Consider the following 25,932-nt stretch of genomic DNA (forward strand, 5'->3'; position numbering starts at 1 on the left):
CTTTCCTCGCTCTCTACCCTAGTTTTGGAAGACTGGGAATAACCCTGAACAGCCCAGGCACTGGAACCAAATATGGGAAGGTAGCAGGGGTCAAGAAATCAATTATATTTGTTGTACAATCTAGATCCAATGAGTCAGCTCCTTGCTATTGACTGGAGATGTACCTGAGGCTGAACCTGAAGTCTACTTGGGTATTTACATGTCAATCATTTTGGAAAATTACTGAAGATTGGACTTGAGCTCAGACCACTCAGTCAAGAGTATCCAACTTTTAATCTGAGGGTCCATTCCTTTCCTAGTACTCATGATTTGGAGATGCCGGTGTTGGACTGGTGTACAAAGTTAAAAATCACACAACACCAGGTTATAGTCTAACAGGTTTAATTGGAAGCACACTAGCTTTCAGAGCACGCTCCTTTATCGGGTGGTTGTGGAGGACACAATGAAATTATACATTGAAAATACCTCGATTGTTTGTTGAGTCTTTCATCTGTTTGAATACCACGATAGTTTCATTTCTTTCATGTATAAAACTTTTTTTAAAAAAAGTTGCATTCTCAGGTTAACTCTAACAATTGGTGTTAGCTAGACAATATGATGAAGGTGTTAGTCTCCTGTGTTCTCTGTCTGTGCCATAATGTTTAGACTGATTCTAATCTAAAACGTGAGATAACAGAGTCTTGCATGAATTCATGCAGTTTTTGAGCAAAGTACAATGCAACTCTGCAAGTACAAATTCACCCCACAAACGTATATGTATATGTGTGCAACTGGGTCTGTGTGTGTGTGTAGTGCAATGGGTCACCTGTAGTTTTGGCGAGGTGCTCATCCTCATTGATAATGTGTTGCAGGTCACGAAGAACATGGCGTAGGTTTTCAGCTCCTGGGAAGTACTGGACAACGAAGGGTACCCTGTCAGTTGCAGCACGTGTCTGTCTCCCGAGGAGGTCATTACAGTTCCTTGTTGTGGCATGTCGGAACATGTCCGAGCATCATACCCAGTTCTTATGAGGGCATCCCTGAGTACTTCCAGGTGCCTATCACGTTCCTCCTCATCTGAACAGATCCGGTGTACGCGTAGGGTTTGTCCATAGGGGATGGCTGTTTTAATATGTTTTGGGTGGAAGCTGAAGAAGTCTAGCGTTATGAGGTTGCCTGTGGGTTTGCAGTAGAGTGTGATGCTGAGGTATCCATCCTTGATGGAGATGCATATGTCCAAGAATGAGACAGATAGTCGAGAGCAGCCCATGGTGAGTTTGATGGCAGGATGAAACTTGTAGTTAAAACTACATATCACTATGTAGTTTTATCCTCGCCATGAATCCAGAGGAAGAAAATGTCATCAATGTACCTGGTGTATAATGTTGGATGGAGGTCCTGCATAGAAAAGAAGTCTTGTTCGAACCTGTGCATAAAGATGTTGGCATATTGGGGTGCAAATTTGGTCTCCATAGCTGTTCTGTGTGTCTGGATGAAGAACTGGCTGTCAAAGGTAAAGACGTTGTGATCGAGGATAAAGCGGATAAGTTGTAGGACGGTGTTTGGAGATTGGCAGTTGTTGGTGTTGAGTACGGAGGCTGATGCCACGATGCCATCATTGTGGGGGATGCTGGTGAAGTGTGCTGAAACATCCATTGTGACGAGGAATGTTCCTGGTTCGACTGGTCCGTGGGTGCTGAGTTTCTGTAAGAAATCCATAGTGTTGCGACAGAAGCTGGGGATCCAGCCTTCAACATAGCCAGAGAGATTCTCACACAGGGTCCCATTGCCTGATACGATGGGACGTCTTGGTGTGTTGGCTTTATGTACCTTTGGAAGGCAGTAGAAGTCGCCTACACGAGAAGTACGTGGCTTGAGGACGCGTAGGGAACTCTGAAGGACTGGATCCAAAGTCCTGATCAATGTGTTTAATTCACGGGTGGTGTTCTTTGGTCGGATCAGCTGGTGGTTGCCTGTAGTGTTCCTGGTTGTTTAGTTGCTAGTACACTTCCTTGCAGTAATCTGTTCTATTCTGAATGACAATGGCTCCTCCTTTATCTGCTGATTAGATGACGATGTTGTGATTAGTTTTGAGAGCCTGGATGGAGTTGCGTTGTGAACATGTGATGTTTTGCTCTATCTTGTGGGCACGGCTGATGAATCTGGCATTTATATACTTCCTGACGGTTTGAGCATACATGTCAAGCCCAGGGCAGCGGCCCTCCGGTGGGGTCCAAGTTGACACCTTCTTTGGTCGCTTCTCTACAGATCCCTGTGATGACTGTTCCAGTTCATCAGTGGGCTCGTTGGGATCACTACTGGCACCTTGAAAGAATTCCCAGAGTCTCATTCGTCTGATGAACTCCTCAGTGTCTGCTGCAAAAACCAATGGGTCTATTTTGATGGTGGGGCAGAAGTTGAGACCCCTGCTCAGGACTTCAATCTCTTCCAGCCGAAGGGCGTGGTCCGATAAGTTGTTCATAGACTTCTCCGCAGTGATAATGTTATCTACTGTGGTGCCAGGATGGGCTTTGCTACTACTGGTAGGAATGCCAAGTTTCTCCAGCTTTTTGTTCTTGGTGTGCATGTAAGTGGTGTGGTTTTGTCACCTTGTCTGTTTGGCAAGGTCGTGATGAGAGTGTGGACTCCATGTGAATTTCAAGGTTGTGGTGCCTGCTGTGGATTTGGTGCACAAGATGATTGAGAAGCTTGCAAGAGGTACGGTGGCAAAGTTTCTCTGCGTAGTCTCTGTTGTAGATTGACTTGAGTGGGTTCATGATCCGTGATCCTTTTGGGATCTTTCCGATGTGGCCAAGCAGAGGCTGATAGCTAAGTTCCGTACCCATAGGGAGGGCCTCAACTGGGACATTTCACACTACATTGCAACACCCATTGCACTACACATACACACCCACACATACACCCCCTCTGAGAGACCTAGACCACTCTACACTCACGCACACACATATACACTCTCACACACACACACAACCCCCCACTCCAGACACACACACACCTACAGACAGACACACTCACACATGCACCCCCTCACAGACTTAAGACACTCTACACTCACATACACACACACACACACACACACACACACACACATTCTCTCTCACACTCACAACCCCCCAAACCAGACAGACAGACAGACACACACAAAGATCCAGTTGCACACATATACATATACATTTGTGGGGTGAATTTGTACTTGCAGAGTTACATTGTACTTTGCTCAAAAACTGCATGAATTCATGCAAGACTCTGTTATCTCACGTTTTAGATTAGAAACAGTCTAAACATTATGGCATAGACAGAGCCCACAGGGAGCTAACACCTTCAACATATTGTCTAGTTAACACCAATTGTTACAGTTAACCTGAGAATGCAACTTTTTAAAAAAAGTTTTGTAATTTACACATGAATTAAGTGAAACTATCATGGTATTCGAACAGATGAAAGACGCAACAGTCAAGTATTTTTCAATGTATAATTTCAGTTACATCACACTGTAAACTTTTGCTATAAATTCTGTGTCTTACAATTGTGTCCTCCACAACCACCTGATGAAGGAGCGATGCTCCGAAAGCTAGTGTGCTTCCAATTAAACACAACACTACAGCCTGATGTTGTGTGATTTTTAACTCTCCTCGTAGAGTCTTCTTGTTGTGTGCATTGAACAATTACTGACTGAGCAATTCAAGCTATACCTCAACAAAGAGCTTTAAGATTGGACTTGAATAGATCAGAAAATAGTCTGTACACATGTATGTATTCACGCTAACAGAGGGATTCTTTTACAAGTCTCATGAAGGTGTACCAAGCTGAGATACGCGTCTTGATATGCAAGCTATATGATGAACTCAATATACAGATACTTGTAAGTAGTGCAACCATTATCACCAAGTTTCTTCTTATCCTTACACAACATTAACAACATGTACATCCCATTCATAAATTCATAAAACGTAGAAAAGGCCCTTTGCCTCATCAAGTCTGCACCAACAAAAGTACCAGTTACAAGTAAACTAATCTCAATTTCCCGCACTTATCCCACATCTTTAAATGTTACGATACTCAAAGTGCTCATCCAAATACATTTTTTAAAAGGTTGGAAGGTTTCCAGTCTCCACTACCTTCCCAGGCAGTGCATTCCAGATTCCCACTTTTCTTACCCCCTAAATCCTCTCTGAATCTCCTCCCCTTTACCCTAAAACAGCTGCTCTGTATTCAGGAGAAAGTGAGGACTGCAGATGCTGGAGATCAGAGTCAAAAAGTACGGTGCTGGAAAAGCACAGCCAGTCAGGCTGCATCTGAGGAGCAAGAGAATTGACGTTTTCAGCATAAGCTTATTCATCATTCCTGATGAAGTGCTTATGCTCGAAACATCAACCCTCCTGCTCCTTGGATGCTGCCTGACTGGCTTGCTTTTCCAGTGCCATACTTTTTGACTCTGCTGTCTATTCACCTTGTCCACAACCCCCATAATCTTACACACCTCAATCATCCCCTCTCAGTCTTCTCTGCTCTAAAAATAAACAACCAAGCCTATCTGTCCTTTAGCTCAATTTCACTATCCGTGGCAACATCCTGGTGAACCTCCTTTGTAAGCTCTCTAGCGCTATCACATCCTTTCTGAAGTGAGGTGACCAGAACTGCACAGTTGTGGCCTGGCCAATGTTCTGTACAACTCCAACATTAACTTCTTGCTCTTATACTCCATGCCACAACTGATGAAAGCAAGTGTCCAATACATCCTCTTAACTATCCCATTCACATGGACTTCTGAATAATTACCCCAGTATTCCTCTGTTCCTCTAAGCTATCCAGTGTTCATTAAATACTTCCTCACCTTGTTTCTTCTTCCAAAAGTGTATAATCTCACATTTATGAGGGTTAATTCCATCTGCCACTAATCTGACTAATCCATTTATAACTTCCTATAACCTACAATCATCATCTTCATTATAAACCACTCGACCAATCGTGGTTTCATCTACAAATTTGCTTGACATTTCCCATACATTTTCATCTATATAATTTATGTATAACAAACAATAAGGGCCCCAGAACAGATCCTTGCCGTAGACCGCTAAACATTGGCCTCCAGTTACTCAAACAGCCTTCTACCACTACCTTTTGTATCCTATTACTAAGCCATTTCTGATCCATTACACCAAGTTCCCTTCAATTCTGTGTGCTTTAATCTTTTCAATCAGTCTCCCACGTGGGACCTTGTCAAAGCTTTGCTATAATTCATAAAAACTACACCAATCTGAACTTCCCTCATCCAACCTATGATACCATTTTCAAAAAATTCTAACAAATTTGATAGGCGTGACTTCCCTCTGACAAAACCATGCTAACTATTCCTAACTTCCCCATGCCTTTCCAAGTGGGCATTAATTCACTATTTCAGAATTTTCTCCAATAGTTTCCCTTCCACTGATGCGAGACTCACCAGTCTGTAATTTCCTGGCTCATCCCTACCATCCTTCTTAAAATGTGGAACCACATTAGCCATCCTCCAGTCCTCTGACACTTCCTGCGTCCAGAGAGGAATTAAAAAATTGTTTTACAGGCCCTGCAATTTCCTGCCTCGCCTCCCACAGTAGCCTAGGATGCAATTCACCTGGGTGAGGGATTTCTCTCCTTTTAAGCCCAACAGAGCATCCAATACCTCCCCATTTCCTGTCAAACTGTGCGAGTTCCTCAGAGTCTCTTTTCCTGAATTCCGTACCTAAACTCATTTCCAAGAGTAAAGACCAAAGAGAGGAATTCATTCAACCCCTTCCAGTATCTTGCAGCTTCACAGACAGGTTGCCCTTGGTCCCTAGTCTTAGTCTGGTTAGCTTCTTCCCTTTAATGTATTGATAAAATATCTTATGATTCTTCCTAATGCTGTTCACAAGTCCTTCTTCATCTTCCCTTCTTGTTCTTCTGATTGCTTTATTAAGTCCCCCCTGCATGCCCTGTATTCCTCCAGGGCTGCAGTTGAATTGCTCCCTTTGAACTTGCTTAAAGCCCTATTCTTTTTCTTTATCCACACCTGAAGTGTCCCAGACATGCAGGGTTCTCTGAATTTATTGCTGCTATTTTCCTCTAAAAGGTACATTTTGGACCTGCACTCTCCCCAGCTCCTTTTTGAATGCCACTCATTGCTCTACTGTATTTACCCGCAAGGAGCTGTTTCAAGCCTACTGGGGCCAGATCCAGCTTCATTTTCATAAAATCTGTCTACTCCCAATGCAAAGTCATCTTTTGAAATCCATGTCGGCAAAGCTGAAATCCCCTAGGTAATTATTACTTCTGTATTACTCTTACACATCTCTGTGAACTGTCTACACATTTGCACATCTATTGCTCACGATTCTTTGCGGGTCTGTAATACACTCCAAGTAGATGGCCCCTTAATATTCCTAAAATCTACCCTGAAACCTCATTTGAGGGCCCTTCCGATACATCATCTCTCCTTAATGCAATAATTGACTCCTTAATTAATAGTGCTACATCACCACCCTTTTTACACCCACCTGTGTGTCGCCTTAAGATCCTATACCTTGGAATACTGAGTTGTCAGTCCAGCCTTTCCCTCAACTGTGTTTCTGTTATGGCAACTAAATCATACTTCCATTGCCAATCCACACCATTAACTCATCAGTCTTACTTTTACACTGTTAACAATAAAGACCATCGACTTGTCACTCAAATCGAGACATACAAGATAAACAGAGGATTAGGTAGGGTGGACAGTGAGAGCCTCTTTCCTCGGATGGTGAAGGCTAACACAAGGGGACATAGCTTTAAGTTGAGGGATGCTAGATTTAGGACAGATATCAGGGTAGTTTCTTTACTACCCTGAGTAGTAGGGGTGTGGAACAGTCTGCCTGCAACAGTAGTAGACTCGCTGAAGTTAAGGCATTGGACATATATATGGATAATAATGGAACAGTGTAGGTTAGATGGGCATCAGATTATTTTCACAGGTCGATGCAACATCGAGGGTTGAAGGGCCTGTACTGTGCTGTAACATTCTACGTTTGAGAGCTGAACCCCTGTGCTGTAGCATGATGGGTCTCTGTTTCATTGATATTCTGCGTCCCCTTACCTGGCAGACAAGTGCAATAGCAAAACTATCTGCCAGAATATTGATGCAGACCATCTCATTTGTCCCTCCTTCCCCAAAAATGGTCCCAGTGACCCAGGAATCAAAAAATGTCCCTCTTGTACCAACGCTTGAGCAGTGCATGACAGAAGATAACTCTCCCAGATCAGCACAACTAAAAGAAATCTGGTGTGTATGCTTGGGCACTGGATTCTCAGCCTCTATGTAAGCACTCAAGGAACTGCAGAAAGTCTTAAATTCTTAACTTTTTGACTCAAGCTGACAGCCATAATTGAGAAGTACTTAGATGCGTACTTGGTACTTGATGCCAAAGCTGATAAGACTGTGAGCTAAGTGATGGAAAACAAGATAAAAATAGTTAAACGCTCATTTTTGACTGGTGCAGACTTCATGGGCCAAAGAGCCTTTTCTGTGCTGTCGATCTCTATGGCATTATGACTGGGACAGTGCCATGGGCAAGGGAATCGCCTCTGGAACCTGGACTTTAACTTAACTCAGAATGGAAGTTAGTCAGTCCCAATGTATCTCTGTGTCTGTTTGCGCATTTGTACGTAACTATATGTGCAAATGGATTTATGCATGTATCTACTTTTTGAAATTATTTCATTGTATATGAGCATCATTGACTAGTCTAGCGTTGGAGGATTTGAGCTATAGGGACAGGTTAAATGGGCTGGGCCGTTTTCCCTGGAGCATCGGAGGCTGAGGGGTGACCTTATAGAGGTTTATAAAATCATGAGGGGCATGGATAGGATAAAGAGACAAAGTCTTTTCCCCGGGGTGGGGAGTCCAGAAATAGAGGGCATAGGTTTAAGGTGAGAGGGGAAAGATATAAAAGAGACCTAAGAGGCAACTTTTCCACTCAGAGTACATGTATGGAATGAGCTGTCAGAAGTAGTGGTGGAGGCTGGTATAATTGCAACATTTAAAAGCACCTGAATGGATATATGAATCGAAAGGGTTTGATTAGATTAGATTAACAATGTGGAAGCAGGCCCTTCGGCCCAACAAGTCCACACCGACCCGCCGAAGCGCAACCCACCCAGACCCATTCCCCTACATTTATCCCTTCACCTAACACTACGGGCAATTTAGCATGGCCAATTCACCTAACCTGCACATTTTTGAACTGTGGGAGGAAACCGGAGCACCCAGAGAATGTGCAAACTCCACACAGTCAGTCGCCTGAGGCGGGAATTGAACCCGGGTCTCTTGCACTGTGAGACAGCAGTGCTAACCAGTGCCGTTTGGAGGGATATAGGCCAGATGCTGGCAGGTGGGACTAGATTTGGTTAGGATATCTGGTTAGCATGGACAAGTTGGACCGAAGGGTCTTTTCTGTGCTGTACATCTCTATGACTCTATTTATTTCCAATGCCCAACTGCCCTTAAAAAGATGATGGTAAGCCACATTCTTGAACTGTTGCAGTCAACATGTGCAGGCACAACATTGCCATTAATGAGGGAGCTCTCGGACTTTAATCTCATGACAGTGAAGAAACAAAGATATAACTCATGAGTGGGTTGACGAGGAACCTGCAGTACTTGTGTTTCCATGTATCTGCTGCTCTTACCCCTCTAAGTAGCAGCAGTCTCAAGTTTGGAAGGCACAGTCACAGAATTATTACAGTACAGGAAGCCATTCAGCCCACTGTGTCTGCATCAACTTTCCAAATAAGAATTATCTTCTGGAAGTTCATGTACCATATTAACAATATAATAGTGATCAAAAAACTCCAGCAGATTAGTTGAACATTGTTTTTCTTTTGGAAACCAGTGCTTGCTCTTCTTAATAAAGTCACATGTACCCATGTGATTGTTAATTTTGTTCTAGATTACTGTTTCTAGATGTTCCCCAAACAAATGAAGTAAGATGAACTGGTTGATAGTTGCTTGACCACCTCGAAAACTTCTAAAACAGCGTAACATTTGCAATTTCCAAATAATGTCACATCATGGTAGCCCACAAACCTACCAACGCACTGAAACAGCTACTGATAAACCTTAAAAGGACCCGATACCAACAACCAGGAAAACAAACGCCATTTACAAAATACTATGCAAGGACTGTAACAAAATCGAAGAGTGTGGTGCTGGAAAGAACAACCGGTCTGACAGCATCCGAAGAGTAGGAGAGGCCTGATGAAGAGCTTATGCTGAAACGTGTACTCTCCTGCTCCTCGCATGCTGCCTGACTGGCTGTGCCTTTCCAGCACCACATCTTTCGACTCTTGATCTCCAGCATCTGCAGTCCTCACTTTCTCCTAAGGACTGTAACAAACACGGTGGACAGACAGGCAGAAAACTAGCCAGCAGGACACATGAACACCAACTAGCCACCAAAAGACATGACCCACTATCACTATTATCCTTACATACAGACAAAGGACAGCACTTCCCCTGGGGCAACATATCCATCCTAGGACAGGCCATACAGAGACATGCAGGGGAATTCCTGGAGGCCTGACATTCAAATCCAAACTCCATCGATTTGGACCACATTTACCAACCTCTGAGAAAAAGAACTGGAAATGATAGCACCCACCTTTAGAGACCAAGACACACAAACAGAAAGCGGGATAGAACACCAGCGCTTCACTGATGATGTTTCCTAGCATGGCGATGAAACATCTGAAAACAAACCTGCCAGCTCAGCGAGCAAACTTAGAACCCAAACAGTCGCAACACCCCAATTCAAAGATGACCGAAAAATCACTGCCAGTGTCCCTGTAATTTCCATTTTCACTTTGGTCAGTATCTTCAGATGCATCTTACCCGGTCCTGGTGTCTTGCTATCTTTAACGACAGGTACAAAACCAATGCCACTTCCTTTCAAGGTTAAATCCTTTTAGTGACTGAATTTTCTCCTCTTTCATTATGGCCTGAATAGTATCTTCGTCCTTGGTAAAGACTTCTGCTTCAAAGTGTAAATCCTCTTCTTGGTCCCTGATTTGCCCCAATTACTCCTTTCACTAGACTTTCATTATTTATATAGAAGGCCTCAGAATTTATTTTTATAATAGCTATCAGTCTCTTTGCATATTCTCTCTTTCCTCTTTTTATTTATTTTTAACCTCCCACTAAATCTTCTCTGATCAGTCTGGTTCTCAATTGTGTTTTCTATGACATCAGTCATAAGCACACATTTTCTCCCTTATCATAATTTCTACCTCTTGAACACCCAGGGAGCTGTGGATTTGTTTGACCAACCTTACCAGCGGACTTCAGCGTGACTGTGCCCATATCATCAAGGGAAGATGCCTAGTTTTCTCTTATTAGAAATGGATGCCTGGCACTCAAGAACCATTCACACCACACACAAGCCCAAGTCTGGATGCTTGAGTATGAGCCATAAATGGTGAATATTGCTGTGTAATCAGGGATGATCTCCATTTCTGACCTGATGATGGAAGGAAAGCCACTGATGAAACAGCTGCATGGGTTTCTTCCGGGTGCTCCGGTTTCAACCCACAGACCAAAGATTAGATGAATTGGCCATTGTGATCAGGGACGTGTAGATTAGGTGCATAGTCAGGGGAAATATAAAGTAATAGGGTAGGGAAATGGGTCTGGGTGGGATACTCTTTGGAGGGTCGGTGTGGACTTGTTGGGCCAAATGGCCTGTTTCCATACTGTAAGGATCCTATTATTGTTTAGTTTTCCAATAGAGTTAAGTTATTCTAAGTTTTTCTTTCTTTTGTTGTATTTTAACAGTAGCATTTGAATATTGTTTTATAAAATTGAGTAGTTTGACAAATTGAATGGCATTTGGAACACATTTCCTGACATCTACGTTCAAAATAAGAAAATGTTAGGGCATAGGCTACCTTCTTAATATATTTTGAGGGATCTGGTCTGTTCCATAACACTATAAATCAAAAGTAGTACTTAGAGGTGTACAGCATGGGAACAGACCCTTCATTCCAACTCGTCCATGCCAACTAGATTAATATAGTCCCATTTTCCAACATTTGGCCCATATCACTATGAACATTTCCCATTCATAAAACCTATCCAGATGCCTTTACAGCCTCCGTCACTTCCTCTGGCAGGTCATTCCTTACACGCACCACCCTCTGCACGAAAAAGTTCCCCCTCTGGTCCCTTTAAAATCTTTCCCCACTCACCCTAAACCTATGCCCTCGAGCTCTGGACTCCCCCATTCCAGGGAAAAGACCTTATCTATTTACCCTTATGATTTTATAAACCTCAATTAGGTCACACCTCAGCCTCCCATGCTCCAGTGAAAATAGGCCCAGTTTATTCAGCGTCTCCCTATAGCTCAAACCCTCTTGAGTGATAAATGAGATCCCCCCTCATTTATCTGAACTGCAGCAAAAACAACCCTACTCTAGTCAACCTCTCCTCGTAAATCAGTCCCACCATCCTCGGAATCAGCCTGGTAAATCTGCACTACACTCCCTAGAGAGCAACAGCAACCTTCCTCAGAAAAGGAGACCAAACTACACACAATATTTCAGACACTGCCTCACCCATGCCCTGCATAACTGCAACACCACATTCCTGGTCCTGTACTCCAAACCTCTCGCAACGAAGGCCAACATACCATTTGCCTTCCTTATTGTCTGCTTCACCTGCATGCTTACCTTGCACAGGACACCCATGTCCTGCTGCACAATCTCCTCTTCCAATTTACAGCCAATCACGTAGTAATCTGCCTTCTTGTTTTTGCTTCAAAAGTGAAGTAATTTTGTCTTTAGCAAAATTTTAAAACTTGCTTACTTTCATTGTCTTTGGATCTAGCTTCGACCAGTGAGTAGGTGTAGAAATTTCTTTGCTCTCCCCATCATCCTTTTCCTCCTCTTCCTGTTCAAATAAAAAACAGGAATAGTCAGCAATATTTGGAGAATGCCTGGAAATGTATTCACTCATTTTTTGAAACAAGAGTTGCCGATCCGTGCAAGTAGCAAAGGTCACAACAGCCCCTCAGATTGACTCCTCCTCAATGTTACTGAATAGAACAGTTCATTCCTATGTAAACACACACACACACACACACATTTTAACTGATCACATGCCACTCATCAGCCAATCAAAGCCAGATCTGTGGAACACAAAAAGGTGATCAATGACATCAAACAAAAGGATTCAAGGGCTGCAGACACTGATGGTCCCTGGCGGCCAAACAGTGTGTGTTCTCATTCCCTCTCAATAGGTACAAGCCCCCCAGACATATTCGCTATCAAAGAGTTTGCTCCACACACCCCACACTGCACGAAACTGTGGCTCAACCAACTGACCTGCAAATCAAATATCTTTCAAAGGTTTGTGCATATCCAATGGTTGTGTAGGTAAGAGGAACATACTAGAGTTAAAAGAAAGCAAGAGAAAGGGGATATGGAAAATTTGGAAAGTAGAAATTTCTGTAAACAGCTAACAATGCCTGCCCAACTCAACAACTGGTGACAAGCTTCCAGCAGGAATTGATTTTCTTGCTGCGTATGAAAGAGCGAAATCTGAATACAAGTAACTATCATTTGAAGAAAACAAAGCTTAGATTCCAAATGTACTGGTTTTGGTTCATTTCTTTTGAGGAAATTGCAGGTCATTCATTCTGAGAGACCGAATTGATGAAAGGAAGTCGGCTCGGACTCTAAGCTGGGAGCTATGTTACCAGTTACTGTAGCTTTGCATCTATGTCTTCTCAAATGTGTGCACTGCTCATAAAAAGAGCCCGTTACTTGATCTGTATGTATGTGATGCACTTTTTTTGTGGGTGTCCCTGTGCCTGTGAGAAGCGGAAATGGAAAAGGATTAGCGTTCAGTGCCTGTTCTCCATCAGCCTCCTTGTGTTCAGCTTGGAGCTTCTCAACCAGCTGCTGCTTGTATCCACGAGAGAGCGCTTCCCACTCTGAACGGGTGGGAAGGCAATGCCAAACATCCGGCAGAAATATAACCACGGTCTCCACATGGGCTGGAACCGTCCGCCCCTTGTGGTGCTCCTCGGGGCGATGGTAACGGATCTCTGCAAAACGGTACCTGTTGCAAGGGAAGAAGTGTATTGGAAAGGAAAATTCTATCAGACATCACATAGACCCTAAATGTCTCGCAGGATATCAAGCTAGAGAAATGCGTCATATACACTGTTCAATATCACTTAACTGCAACTGTAGGCACCAGGCAGGTGAATAAACAATTCACACATCTCAGTCATAATAATGAAAGTTCCATCATTACCAAAGATTGGATAGTAACAAATCTATTTGGGTAGATGCTAGTAGTGAAAAGCAAAACAAAAAACTTTTTTTAAAATAAATTGTATATTGACTCACTGCTTTAATGCCTTGCAGTTAAATGACACTGGCTGTACAATTCAGAAGAACTTGCGTGGCATCACTGAAAGTTTATTTACACAAAAAAAGGAAAACAATTCTATTATCAATTGAACATCCTAATTATTCATCCCAGTGGCGACATCCTCTCCACGCATGACTTTTCTTCAAGGCACACCACATATATAGCACATTGGCATGAAATAGTAATACAGATTTACAGCATTTATACATGTATATTAAGTACACATTCAGAACAATGAATTATATCTAAAATGCTTTATGTCTCTCCAATGTCATTCTTATGAAATAATGACATCTCTCACTACATGAGACATGCATTGCCACATAAGGGTTGCCGCAAGTGTAGAATTAGCAGAACGACGTCATGTATTTTTTACCTGGAATGTGGTTGGCTGCTGGGCGAGAAAACAACAGCGCAAACAGTTAAGACTCGAATCATAAATATAACAGAAAACAGAATCTTAGTGTTATACTATAAGGCTCTGCCCTGTAACTGAAGTATTACTTACCACTGTGTGCAACCACTCAAGTCAATGCTCGTCAGGGCCTTACAACATCGGATAGCAGTCCTAATCAATACTGAAGGGTCAGTCTCAGGATTAGGTCCATCCAAAGAGGGAGACCAGTGTCCGCCAATGGCCATGGCTTCATCTTTGCCTTTCATTCCAACCAAAAACTGCAAGACAAAAACAATGTCATAACATTGGCATAAGCATATCTGTTAGAATTTACACAATGCTTATAACCAGCCAGGTTAAAAAACATTTGCAATTAAAATAGTACTTTAAGCATAATAATTAAAACAGTATCAGTTATTCTTTTACAAAAAAACTTTAACAGAATCAAAACTTCTCACTTAAAGCAAGCTTCATACAACTTCCCATGTGAAAAAACAAGTATAGGAACACAAATACACTTTTTTTTTGAAAGTTTGACATTGAGTTTGGTCTACAATAATAGACTATGGAAGTCTGCTTGAGAAGAACTATTTTCCCCTGAGTTGAAAAGGTCATTTTACATAGGTTAGGCTAAATTATTTAAGGATTAAATACTATGCCCCAAAATTTGCTTTCTATAAATTTCAAATCTATCATCCTAGAAAATAACTTCCAAAAACTAAACTAGCCGCATGACTAGGTTCCCATTTTATCGCCAAGATTAGAGTGGTGCTGGAAAAGCACAGGTCAGAATTCCTGATGAAGGGCCTTTGCACGAAACGTTGATTTTCCTGCTCCTTGGATGCTGCCTGACTTGCTTTTCCAGTAATCTTCACTCTAATCTCCAGCATCTGCAGTACACACTTCCTCCCATTTTATCGCTACAATATAACTGCTCTTTTTCATGGTGGTTTATGTGGGGACTCTGGACAAAATACACTACCATCTTGAAGACAGAATTCGAGTACCTATTTTCTTTCAATTTAGCTCACAACCTTTTGATAATCCTCCCATTCAAATCTCATGATTCTTTATTTATAACACAAAGAATAGCTATGCAAAAATAAAAGGGATCAAACAATTGTAATGCTTTTTGAAAACTTTTCATTCAAATCTCATTAATCTTCATTTTTTGTACGAAGAACACCTTTGGAATAGGCCTGATCAAAACATTGTCATGCTAATGAAACTCACCCACTCCTGCAAACTAGCCAATCCCATGTCAATCCATTCTTCTTATGTCAACCTATCACTTCCAATCCATCCTTAACCGATTCCTTCCATCCCTCACATTATCAGCCCCATTCCATCATTCCCATTTCACCTCTCTGGGACACTACTGCTCCAAGCAAAATAACTTGCTGCTGAACTGCTCCTCACCTCTGCCAGTTTCTCGAACATCCTCCCCCTCTCCGTCCCAACACTGACATTATCAACAGCTGGAAAATGGACTCTGGTTACACGCTCGAATTCTCAATGTGACTCTCATGCCTGGGTGTGTGCTCGGCATCAACAGCTATTAACATACAAAACCTTTAACTGACCAAACACACCTCCTTTAACTGATTAATTAAATCAGTCCTTGCAGACAAAATTTGAATATAATTATTATTTCAAAGGAGACAATGAGCTTTTAACAAGAAATTTAAACTTCCATTTAACAGAAAGAACTACCCTCCAAGGGCTCATGTTTTAAGCCGAAGAAACATTTATTGAGAACTGAACAATGCAAGTTCAAGTTATAAAACTACATTTTATAAATGCTCATTCTTTATGCTGGAAGATCCCTGGGACACTGTCTGCTTACTTTTATTTTTCTCCCAATAATTACTTTACAAGAAGCTGAGGCTGTCTTAATATCTTTTAGGGCCAAATGAGGGTGTGCCACAGCTCTCAGGCATTCACTTTGATTCTCCTCCGTGTTCCTGCTATTTTATGAGGTATAAGATATTTTGCTATCGTTCCACGAGAATCTTTCAAGGCAACCTTTCAAACCCTCATGATGGTGGGCACCCTATCGTCAGCATACATCTCACTGCTGTCTTGCTCAAATATCCCAAAAATCAGATAACTCCCGAACATACTAACATGTAAGTTATCAGACATAAGCCATTTGGGCCTTCAAAACTCTTCATGATTCAATATCATGGTTTATCAGTATTCTGAACTATACATTCTCATTTACCCCCAGTGATGATCAAGTCACTTGCGTAACAAGAATTTGAACCCCTCATCTCTGCCCTTATAGGATGAGCCCTAATTTTAAAGCAGTGCCCCCAGTCTCTCTCTCTCTCTCTCTCTCAAGATAAAGCATTCTTTCCGCATCCATCTCGTCAAGACCATTTATGATCTGGTATGCTTCAATCAAGTCAACCCTTACTTTTCTCAACTCCAGGAGAAACAAGCCCAGCCAGTCCAACCTGTCCTCAAATGACAACCACTTATTCCAAATGTCATCCTCACAAACCTGCTTTGAACTGCCTGCTATCAGTGTCCTACAAACCAGAATCCACTTCTCGCCAAGCAGTTTTTGAGCCACTCTCTAATCTTATTCATCCAATGCCAATTTGCACATGGCTCAGATGGTAATCTAGAGATTATAATGTTTGAGGTTCTGCTTTTTAATCTAGCATCTAACTTCTCATACTCTCAACAGATTCACTTTCTTAGTTCTACCTATATGTTGTTGGTGCTGACTGGATCACAGGTACCAGACTCTTCCATTTTCCACTGCAATTTCATCTCAAAGCACAAAAAAAAACTAAAAACTGGCATGGAGCAGAAAGACTGCCTTGGCTTCAGATATAGTTATAAACGTATGGCACAGAAACGGTCCAACTCGTCCATGCCAACCAGAATCTAATCCCATTTGCCGGCATTTGGCCCATATCCCGCTAAACCCTTCCTATTCATATACCCATCCAAAAGCCTTTTAAATGTTGTAATTGTACCAAGTTCCACCACTTCCTCTGGCAGCTCACTCCATACACACACACCACCCTCTGCATGAAAAAGTTGCCCCTTAGGTCCCTTTTAAATCTTTCCCCTCTCACCCTAAATCTAGTTCTGGACTCCCCCTACCGCAGAGAAAAATACCGTATCTATTTACCCCATGCATAATCCTCATGATTTTATAAACTTCTATAATGTCACCCCTCAGCTCCGACGCTCCAGGGAAAACAGCCCCAACCCCAACCTCTCCCTCTGTTATTGGTCCAGATTCTTGCTTGTCTTGGTATGAAATCTTGTTTGGTAGCAGATCCTTCTAATTCATCAGAAAGTTGAGAACACTTCCAAAGGAACATGAATTTCATAAAATAATCAGGTTGCTCCAGTTCCTAAACCAAAGCTACTTGCAGCTGAGACTGAACACATGGAGAAACCCAAAACAAAGCTTTTGAGTGTTGCGATCCTCATAAGTAAATATGAAGCTGGCACTGAAGTTAGTTTAAATCAGGAGGTAATATTTATTTACAAAACTCTGTATTGTTGCATTTAGATTTCATTCCGTGTGTGTAAACAAACACACATTAACACAGATGGATTCTGGAGTCAAAATCTATTACAAAAGAATTAATAGCTGAGGTACTTGGAAAAGAATGGCAGGGTCAGACAGTCAATGATTACTAAAATTTATTTATGAAAGGAAAATCATGCTTCACAAATATACAGGATTCTTCAAAGACATAACTAAAATATTAATTGGGGGAGCCTGTGGATGTGGTTAATTTGGACAGAGTGATTCATGTGGAATGAACTGCCTGAGGACATTTGGAAAGGTACATGAAGAAAAAAGGTTTGGAGGGATATGGGCCAAAGGCAGGCAATTAGTTTGGGAAATTTGGTCAGCAAGGAGGAGTTGAAGCCTTTGGTTTATTTTCACACTGTATGACTCTATAAGGTTTCAACAAAGTCTCAAATAAGAGATCAAAGTGTAAAACTAAAGCCATGGAATTGAAGAGTAGTGCACAGAAACTGTTTGCGAGCCTGTTGTGAACGAGCTCAAACCCAGTCTACTCTTTAATTTTTCCTTATTTTGAAGGCATGTGCCAGGTATTGTGTTCTAGATGCAATTCGATCGGTCAAACTACCAGTCTTGACGAAAAACATATTTTATTCATACACAATGGTTAAAATATAATGAAAGCAAGAGGAAATTAGAATAATCTGACGAGCTCAAAATTTAATATAAGAATAGATTATTTAACTACTAAATAGTAACTGTTCCAATACAGTAATATCCGATAAACACACCCTTGGCAAAGGCAAATTCAGTAAAATAGATTATCTCACATGCAATTCTAGCAGCAGGAAGAGAACTCCAGCATTTAGCTGTCATAGAAAAAGGAATAAGGGCTTTCACATCCAGCTTAAGATGCCAGCAACTGCAAAATGCTAAAACTAAAAATCCTTTTACTGTGGGAGTCAGGCATTCAGGCTGCTTCTATTGTTCTAACTTTAAAACAAAACTCAAGGCCTCATAAGCTGTCTACTGGCTTTGAGCAGACTGCTTAATACCTCTGTCTTAACCTTTCTTTATAAAAAAAAGGAAAAAACACACTTCATAAAGGCTAGCACCGTCCTACCTCCACCCTTTAAAAAGAATGAACCATCAATGTATGGATTCATTTTTAAAAACCTTTAGCCTTCCCTTATTAGACTACAATACATACACGTTACAGTGACTCTATTCATGCAAACATTCACAAGTACAGTTTATTTCAATCCATTTTCCCTGCCATAGAATGCCTCATCGAAGTTGTGACAACGCATCGGCAATTAGGTTCCCTTGTCCTGCCACTAATAGAGTCATAGAGATGTACAGCATGGAAACAGACCCTACGGTCCAACCTGTCCATGCCGACCAGATATCCCAACCCAATCTAGTCCCTGCCAGCACCCGGCCCATATCCCTCCAAACCCTTCTTATTCATATACCCATCCAAATGCCTCTTTAATGTTGCAATCGTACCAGCCTCCACCATTTCCTCTAGCAGCTCATTCTACACACGTTCTACCCTCTGCGTGAAAAAGTTGCCCCGCAGGTCTCCTTTATATCTTTCCCCTCTCACACTAAGTCAATGCCCTCTAGTTCTGGACTCCCCGACCCTTTACCTATTTACCCTATTCATGTCCCTCAATTTTGTAAACCTCTATAAGGTCACTCCTCAGTCTCCGACGCTCCAGGGAAAACAGCCCCAGCCTGTTCAGCCTTTCCCTATAGCTCAAATCCTCCAACCCTGGCAACAACCTTGTAAATCTTTTCTGAACTCTTTCAAGTTTCACAACATCTTTCCGATAGGAAGGAGACCAGAATTGCAGTGGCCTAACCAATGTCCTGTACAGCCGCAACATGACCTCCCAACTCGTGTACTCAATACTCTGACCAATAAAGGAAAGCATACAAAATGCCTTCTTCACTATCTTATCTACCTGTGACTCCATTTTCAAGGAGCTTTGACCCTGCACTCCAAGGTCTCTTTGTTCAGCAACACTCCCTAGTACCTTACCATTAAGTGTATAAGTCCTCCTAAGATTTGCTTTCCAAAATGCAGCATCTCGCATTTATCGGAATTAAACTCCATCTGCCAGTTCTCAGTCCATTGGCCCATCTGGTCCAGATCCTTTTGTCATCTGAGGTAACCCTCTTCGCTGTCCAATACACCTGCAATTTTGGTGTCATCTGCAAACTTACTAACTGTACCTCTTATGCTCGCATACAAATCATTTATGTAAATGACAAAAAGACGCCACAGCACCAAGCCTTGTAACACTCCACTGGTCACAGGCCTCCAGTCTGAAAAACAACCCTCCACCACCACCCTCTGTCTTCTACCTTTGAGCCAGTTCTGTATTCAAATGGCTAGTTCCCCCTGTATTCCATAAGATCTAACCTTGCTAATCAGTCTCCCATGGGGAACCTTGTCGAATGCCTTACTGAAATCCATATAGATCACATCTACCGCTCTGCCCTCATCAATCTTCTTTGTTACTTCTTCAAAAAACTCAATCAAGTTTGTGAGACATGAGTTCCCATGTACCAAACCATGTTGACTATCCCGAATCAGTCCTTGCCTTTCCAAATACATGTACATCCTGCCCCTCAGGATTCCCTCCAACAACTTGCCCACCACCAAGGTCAGGCTCACCGGTCTATACTTCCCTGGTTTGTCTTTACCGCCCTTCTTAAAAGGTGGCACCACCTTTGCCAACCTCCAGTCTTCCGGCACTTCACCTGTGAATATTGATGATACAAATATCTCAACAAGAGGCCCAGCAATCACTTCTCTAGCTTCCCAGAGTGTTCCTGGTTACACCTGATCAGGTCCTGGGGATTTATCCACTTTTAACCGTTTCAAGACATCCAGCACTTCCTCCTCTGTAATCTGGACATTTTGTAAGGTGTCACCATCTATTTCCCTACAGGGAGAAAGTGAGGACTGCAGATGCTGGAGATCAGTGCTTGAAAAATGTGTTGCTGGAAACTGATTCCTAAAGAAGGGTTTATGCACGAAACGTCGATTCTCCTGCTCCTTGAATGCTGCCTGACCTGCTGCGCTTTTCCAGCAACATATCTATTTCCCTACTGCCTATATCTTCCATATCCTTTTCCTCATTAAATACTGATGCAAAATATTCATTTAGCGTCTTCCCCCATTTTCTGCGACTCCACACAAAGACCGCCTTGCTGATCTTTGAGGGGCCCTATTCTCTCCCAAGTTACCCTTTTGTCCTTAATATATTTGTAAAAACCCTTTGGATTCTCCTTAATTCTATTTGCCAACCCTATTTCATGTCCCCTTTTGCCTTCCTGATTTCCCTCTTAAGTATACTCCTACTTCCTATATACTCTTCGAAGGATTCACTCGATCTATCTTGTCTATACCTGACATATGCTTCCTTCTTTTTCTTAACCAAACCCTAAATTTCTTTAGTCATCCAGCATTCCCCATACCTACCAGCTTCCCTTTCACCCTGACAGGAATATACTTTCTCTGGATTCTTATTATGTCATTTCTGAAGGCTTCCCATTTTCCAGATGTCCTTTTCCCTGCCAACATCTGCCTCCAGTCAGCTTTCGAAAGTTCTTGCCTAATACATCAAAATTGGCCTTCCTCCAATTTAGAACTTCAACTTTTAGATCTGGTCTATCCTTTTCCATCACTAATTTAAAACAAATAGAATTATGGTTGCTGGCCCCAAAGTGCTCCCCCACTGACACCTCAGTCACCTGCCCAGGTGACTTGTATGTCAAGTTTTGCACCTTCCCTAGTAGGTACATCCACATACTGAATCAGAAAATTGTCTTGTACGCACTTAAGAAATTCCTCTCCACCTAAACCTTTAACATTATGGCAGTCCCAGTCGATGTTTGGAAAGTTTAAATCCCCTACCATAACCACCCTATTATTCTTACAGATTGCAGAGATCGCCTTACAAGTTTGTTTCTCAATTTCCCTCTGACGATTAGGGGGTCTATAATACAATCCATACTTGGTGATCATCTCTTTCTTATTTCTCAGTTCCATCCAAATAACTTCCCTGGATGTATTTCTGTAAATATCCTCCCTCAGCACAGCAATAGTGCTATCCCTTATCAAAAATGCCACTCCCCCTCCTCTCTTGCCTCCCTTTCCATCCTTCCTGTCGCATATGTATCATGGAACATTAAGCTGCCAGTCCTACCCATCCCTGAGCCGTGTTTCTGTAATTGCTATGATATCCCAGTCCCATGTTCCTAACCACGCCCTGAGTTCATCTGCCTTCCCTGTTAGGCCCCTTGCATTGAAATAAATGCAGTTTAATTTATTAGTCCTACCTTGCCCTGCCTGCCCTGACTGTTTGACTCACTTCTGTTCTCAACTGTACCAGTCTCACTGATCTCTTTCCTCACTATCTCCCTGGGTCCCACCTCCCCCTCCACCTTAAATCCTCCCAAGCAGTTCTAGCAGATTTCCCTGCCAGTATATTAGTCCCCTTCCAATTTAAGTGCAATCCGTCCTTCTTGTTCAGGTCACTTCTACCTCAAATGATCCAAAACTGTGAATCCTTCTCCCATACACCAGCTCCTCAGCCATGCATTCATCTGCTCTATCTCCTATTCCTGCCCTCACTAGCTCGTGGCACTGGGAGTAATCCAGATATTACTACCCTTGAGGACCTCCTTTTTAAATTTCTGCCAAACTCTCTGTAATCTCCCTTCAGAGTCTCAACCTTTTCTCTTCCTATATCGTTGGTTCCAATGTGGACAATGACCTCCTGCTGGCCCCTCTCCCCCGTGAGAACATTCTGCACCCTCTCTGAGACATCCTTGATCCTGGCACCAGGGAAACAACACACCATTCTGCTCTTTCTCTGCTGACCACAGAAACGTCTGTCTGTACCTCTGACTACAGAATCCCCTAACACAATTGATCTTTTGGAAGCCGACGTACCCCTCATTGCATTCGAGCCAGTCTCAATACCAGGAACTTGGCTATTCGTGCTACGTTCCCTGAGAATCCATCACCCCCTACATTTTCCAAAACAGCATACCTGTTTGAAATGGGTATATCCACAAAAGAATCCTGCCCTAGGTGTCAATCTCTCTCACCCTTCCTGGAGTTAACCTATCTATGTGACTTATCTGAGACTTTCTCCCATTCCTATAACTGCCATCCATCACATACTGTTGCTGTTGCAAATTCCTCATCGCTTCTATCTGTCTCGCCAACCGATCCACTTGATCTCATAAGGTTCGCATTCTACAGCATTTATGGCAGATATAATCCGCAGTAACCCTTAAACTCTCTTTAAACTCCCACATCTGACAAGTAGTACATATCACTGCAAAGGCCATTTTTGCTCCTTCACAATCTACAGACCCAGAAAATAACACCATCTTATTCCTCTACAAACACTGCCCCAGGTTAAATTAATAGCTATGGCTTATATTTTAAGTTTAATCAAGAGACTTATCTCCAAAAACAAGAAAGAATCCACTATACTCACTACTGCAGCCTCTCTCTTGGACAGACTTAAACAATTAACTTATCTGATTCTGTGCTGTGAACTTCGCCCAACAGTCCTCCAAGATTAGTTGTGAATATCCTTGATCCAGGCACCAGGGAAACAACACACCATTCTGCTTTTTCTCTGCTGGCCACAGAAACGTCTGTCTTTACCTCAGACTACAGAATCCCCTAACACAATTGATCTTTTGGAAGCCGACGTACCCCTCATTGCATTAGAGCCAGTCTCAATACCAGGAACTTGGCTGTTCATGCTACGTTCCCGAGAATCCATCACCCCCTACATTTTCCAAAACAGCATACCTGTTTGAAATGGGTGTATCCACAAAAGACTCCTGCCCTAGGTGCCTACCCCTCTTACCCTTCCTGGAGTTAACCCATCTCTGTGACTGTATCTGAGACATTCCCCCCTTCCTATAACTGCCATCCATCACATACTGTTGCTGTTGCAAATTCCTCATCGCTTCTAACTGTCTCTCCAACCGATCCATTCGATCTGATAAGATTCGCATCCAACAGCATTTATGGCAGATATAATTCGCAGTAACCCTTAAACTCTCTTTAAACTCCCACATCTGACAAGAAGTACATATCACTGCAAAGGCCATTTTTGCTCCTTCACAATCTACAGACCCAGAAAATAGCACCGTCTTATTCCTCTACAAAACACTGCACCAGGTTAAATGAATAGTTATGGCTTATATTTTAAGTTTAATCAAGAGACTTATCTCCAAAAACATATAATCAAGAACGAACCCACAGTACTCACTACTACAGCCTTTCTATTGGACAGACTTAAAACGATTAAATTATCTGATTTTGTGTTGTGAATTTCGCCAAAACAGGTTCCTCCAAGATTAGTTGTGAAAGTCTGTTTGTTAATTTTCCCAGACACACTCCGATGTCCAGCAATACATGAATTCAAAAACAGCAAAGGCAGTAACTGTGCAGGTTTTCTCTTTCTCTCCTGCACTGTCCTCACCATGTGCTTCCTTTGTCTGTTCTTCTCCCTTTTAAAACTGTTGTTTTGACTTTTTTTTCCCCAAAGTTCCAAAACAATGCAACAGCATATGAAACAGTAATTGCTGCTCCTGAAATTCGAGGAAATCACCTGCAGCACCTAAAATACCTCAAAAAAAGGTGCAGTTCTTACAGCCAGAAACTTTTTCCGTCCTCCATCTTGGATTACCCAGAATTCAATTATGTAAATTTTCAAATGGATTGGCTGCAATAAGTAGCTCTATCTAAACAGTTCAGTATCTTTATTTAAGTTTTTCCAAAAACTTTCAGAGGATATGATCAGTATATAAAACTGTCTTAGCCAGATTACTGGTAATATAAATTTTGAAACATTGCAATGCCGGCACCAAGCTAAAGGTCTTACTTGTGAATATTTTTGTCGATCATTCAATTTTCTGGAAAAATACTCAATAGGTCTTTCTACCTACGCATCATTTTTCAAAAGGAAAGCACCGACAACTACATCAGTTGCATCAATAACCATCTTGAATGGCTTTGAGCAATTAGGTGTGGCTAACTCTGGGGCAATGTTTAACACATTTCCAAACCTTGACATTCCTCTGTCCACTGAAATTTTCAGCACTTCTTCAACAAGTCTGCCAGAGGAAGTGGTGGAGGCTAGTGCTTTTGCAACATTTAAGAGGCATTTGGATGCATATATCAATAGGAAGGGATTGGAGAGATATGGGCCGGGTGCTGGCAGGTGGGACTAGATTGGGTTTGGATATCTGGTCAGCATGGACGGGTTGGACCAAAGGGTCTGTTTCCATGCTGTACATTTCTATGACTCTAAGTCAGTCAGTGGAGCAACCATGTTGCTAAAATTCAGTACAAACTTCTGACAAAAACCACTCAGTCTCAGGAATCGTAACACTCCTCTTCGATGGTATGGAAAACTCCCGAAAACTTTTGGTTCATCTCTCACGGGGCCATTTGTCCATGTCCAATGACATGGTCCCAGAAATGTGACTGGGCCTCTACAAACTCACTCTTCGCCAGGTTTATCACCAAACCCACCTCCCTAAGTGGAATGAATAATTCTGATAGATAATCTGAATGTTCCTTCTATGGGTGACTAAAAATCACCAGATTGTCAATGCACACCTCACAATTGGGTAATCCTGAAATGACTTTACTGGTTAGTCTTTGAAATGTGGCTAGCGTATTTTTCATACCAAATGGCATGACTTTAAACTGGTGCAGTCCATTCGGCATGTCCAAGTCCAACTTTAAAATGTAAGTTGCTCGTCCACCTTCTCAATATAGTCTTCCAAATGTAGGACAGGATATGCAATAACTGTAACTGCAATAACTTTGCGACAGTCCACACAAAACCATTGGGTACCATCTGATTTTGGCACCATTACTATGGTTGAGTTGCATTCGCTATTTGGGAGTAAGGAAAACTCAAGCCAAAATATAAAAACATTTTTCTTGGCCTGACTTAATTGTCTTTGAGCATGCATTCAATCTCTTTTTGAAGCTGTGCCAACTTTAGACTGTTGAGTTTATGAGAATGTTGCTTAATTGGAACAGCATTTCCTTACCTTCATGAATAATCAAGTTAGTGCTTCCCAACTTATTCCCGTGTATCTCCCCATGTGACTTCCATAACTCTTTCAGGTCATTCTGATTTTCTTCGAAAAGGTAACTGAATAATTTATCCCAATTCTTGAGAACTTGTTCATTGTCTAACTTGAGGAATGTCCAATTCAGAATCATCTGAACTTGGTTCTTTACTTTGTGTTGTCACCAGTAACACAGTGTCCATTTGCTCTACTTCCCTTATCAAAATACCTTTTCAGCACATTCACATGAATTTGGTAGATTCATCCCTAATTGCATAGCTACAAACAAAATTCCTTCATCTCAATCCTCTGGATAGTCTTGACTATAAGCCCTCAATATGGTCTTTAAAGTTTGTTGCCACCATTCTAATGCTCCCTGCGATTCTGCAGATTATGCAGCAGATTTCAATTGTTTTATCTCTGAAATACCCATAACTCCCTTGAACATTTTAATTAGAGTAACTCTCCTAC

The 25,932-nt window shown here is 42.0% G+C and overlaps 1 protein-coding gene across 3 annotated transcripts in view; it reads right to left on the reverse strand.

Annotated features, from left to right (window-relative positions):
• Window positions 1-25,932, reverse strand: part of ccar1 (cell division cycle and apoptosis regulator 1) — a 151,592-nt gene that overhangs the window by 63,332 nt on the left and 62,328 nt on the right. For all 3 annotated transcript variants that reach the window (XR_015760974.1, XM_043683130.2, XM_043683133.2), the window contains 3 exons: window positions 13,935-14,101; window positions 12,898-13,108; window positions 11,852-11,935 (listed from right to left, as the gene is read on the reverse strand). Coding sequence is in view for 2 of the 3 variants with exons in the window: in XM_043683130.2 (XP_043539065.1) it covers window positions 11,852-11,935; window positions 12,898-13,108; window positions 13,935-14,101 (462 nt within the window). In the remaining variant the exon portion in view is untranslated. The remainder of the gene's footprint in view (window positions 1-11,851; window positions 11,936-12,897; window positions 13,109-13,934; window positions 14,102-25,932) is intronic.

Source organism: Chiloscyllium plagiosum, unplaced genomic scaffold (assembly GCF_037043375.1).
Source record: "Chiloscyllium plagiosum isolate Xiang-an unplaced genomic scaffold, Cpla_swu_hap1 HiC_scaffold_22, whole genome shotgun sequence".
In the NCBI taxonomy this organism is placed as follows: Eukaryota; Metazoa; Chordata; class Chondrichthyes; order Orectolobiformes; family Hemiscylliidae; genus Chiloscyllium; species Chiloscyllium plagiosum.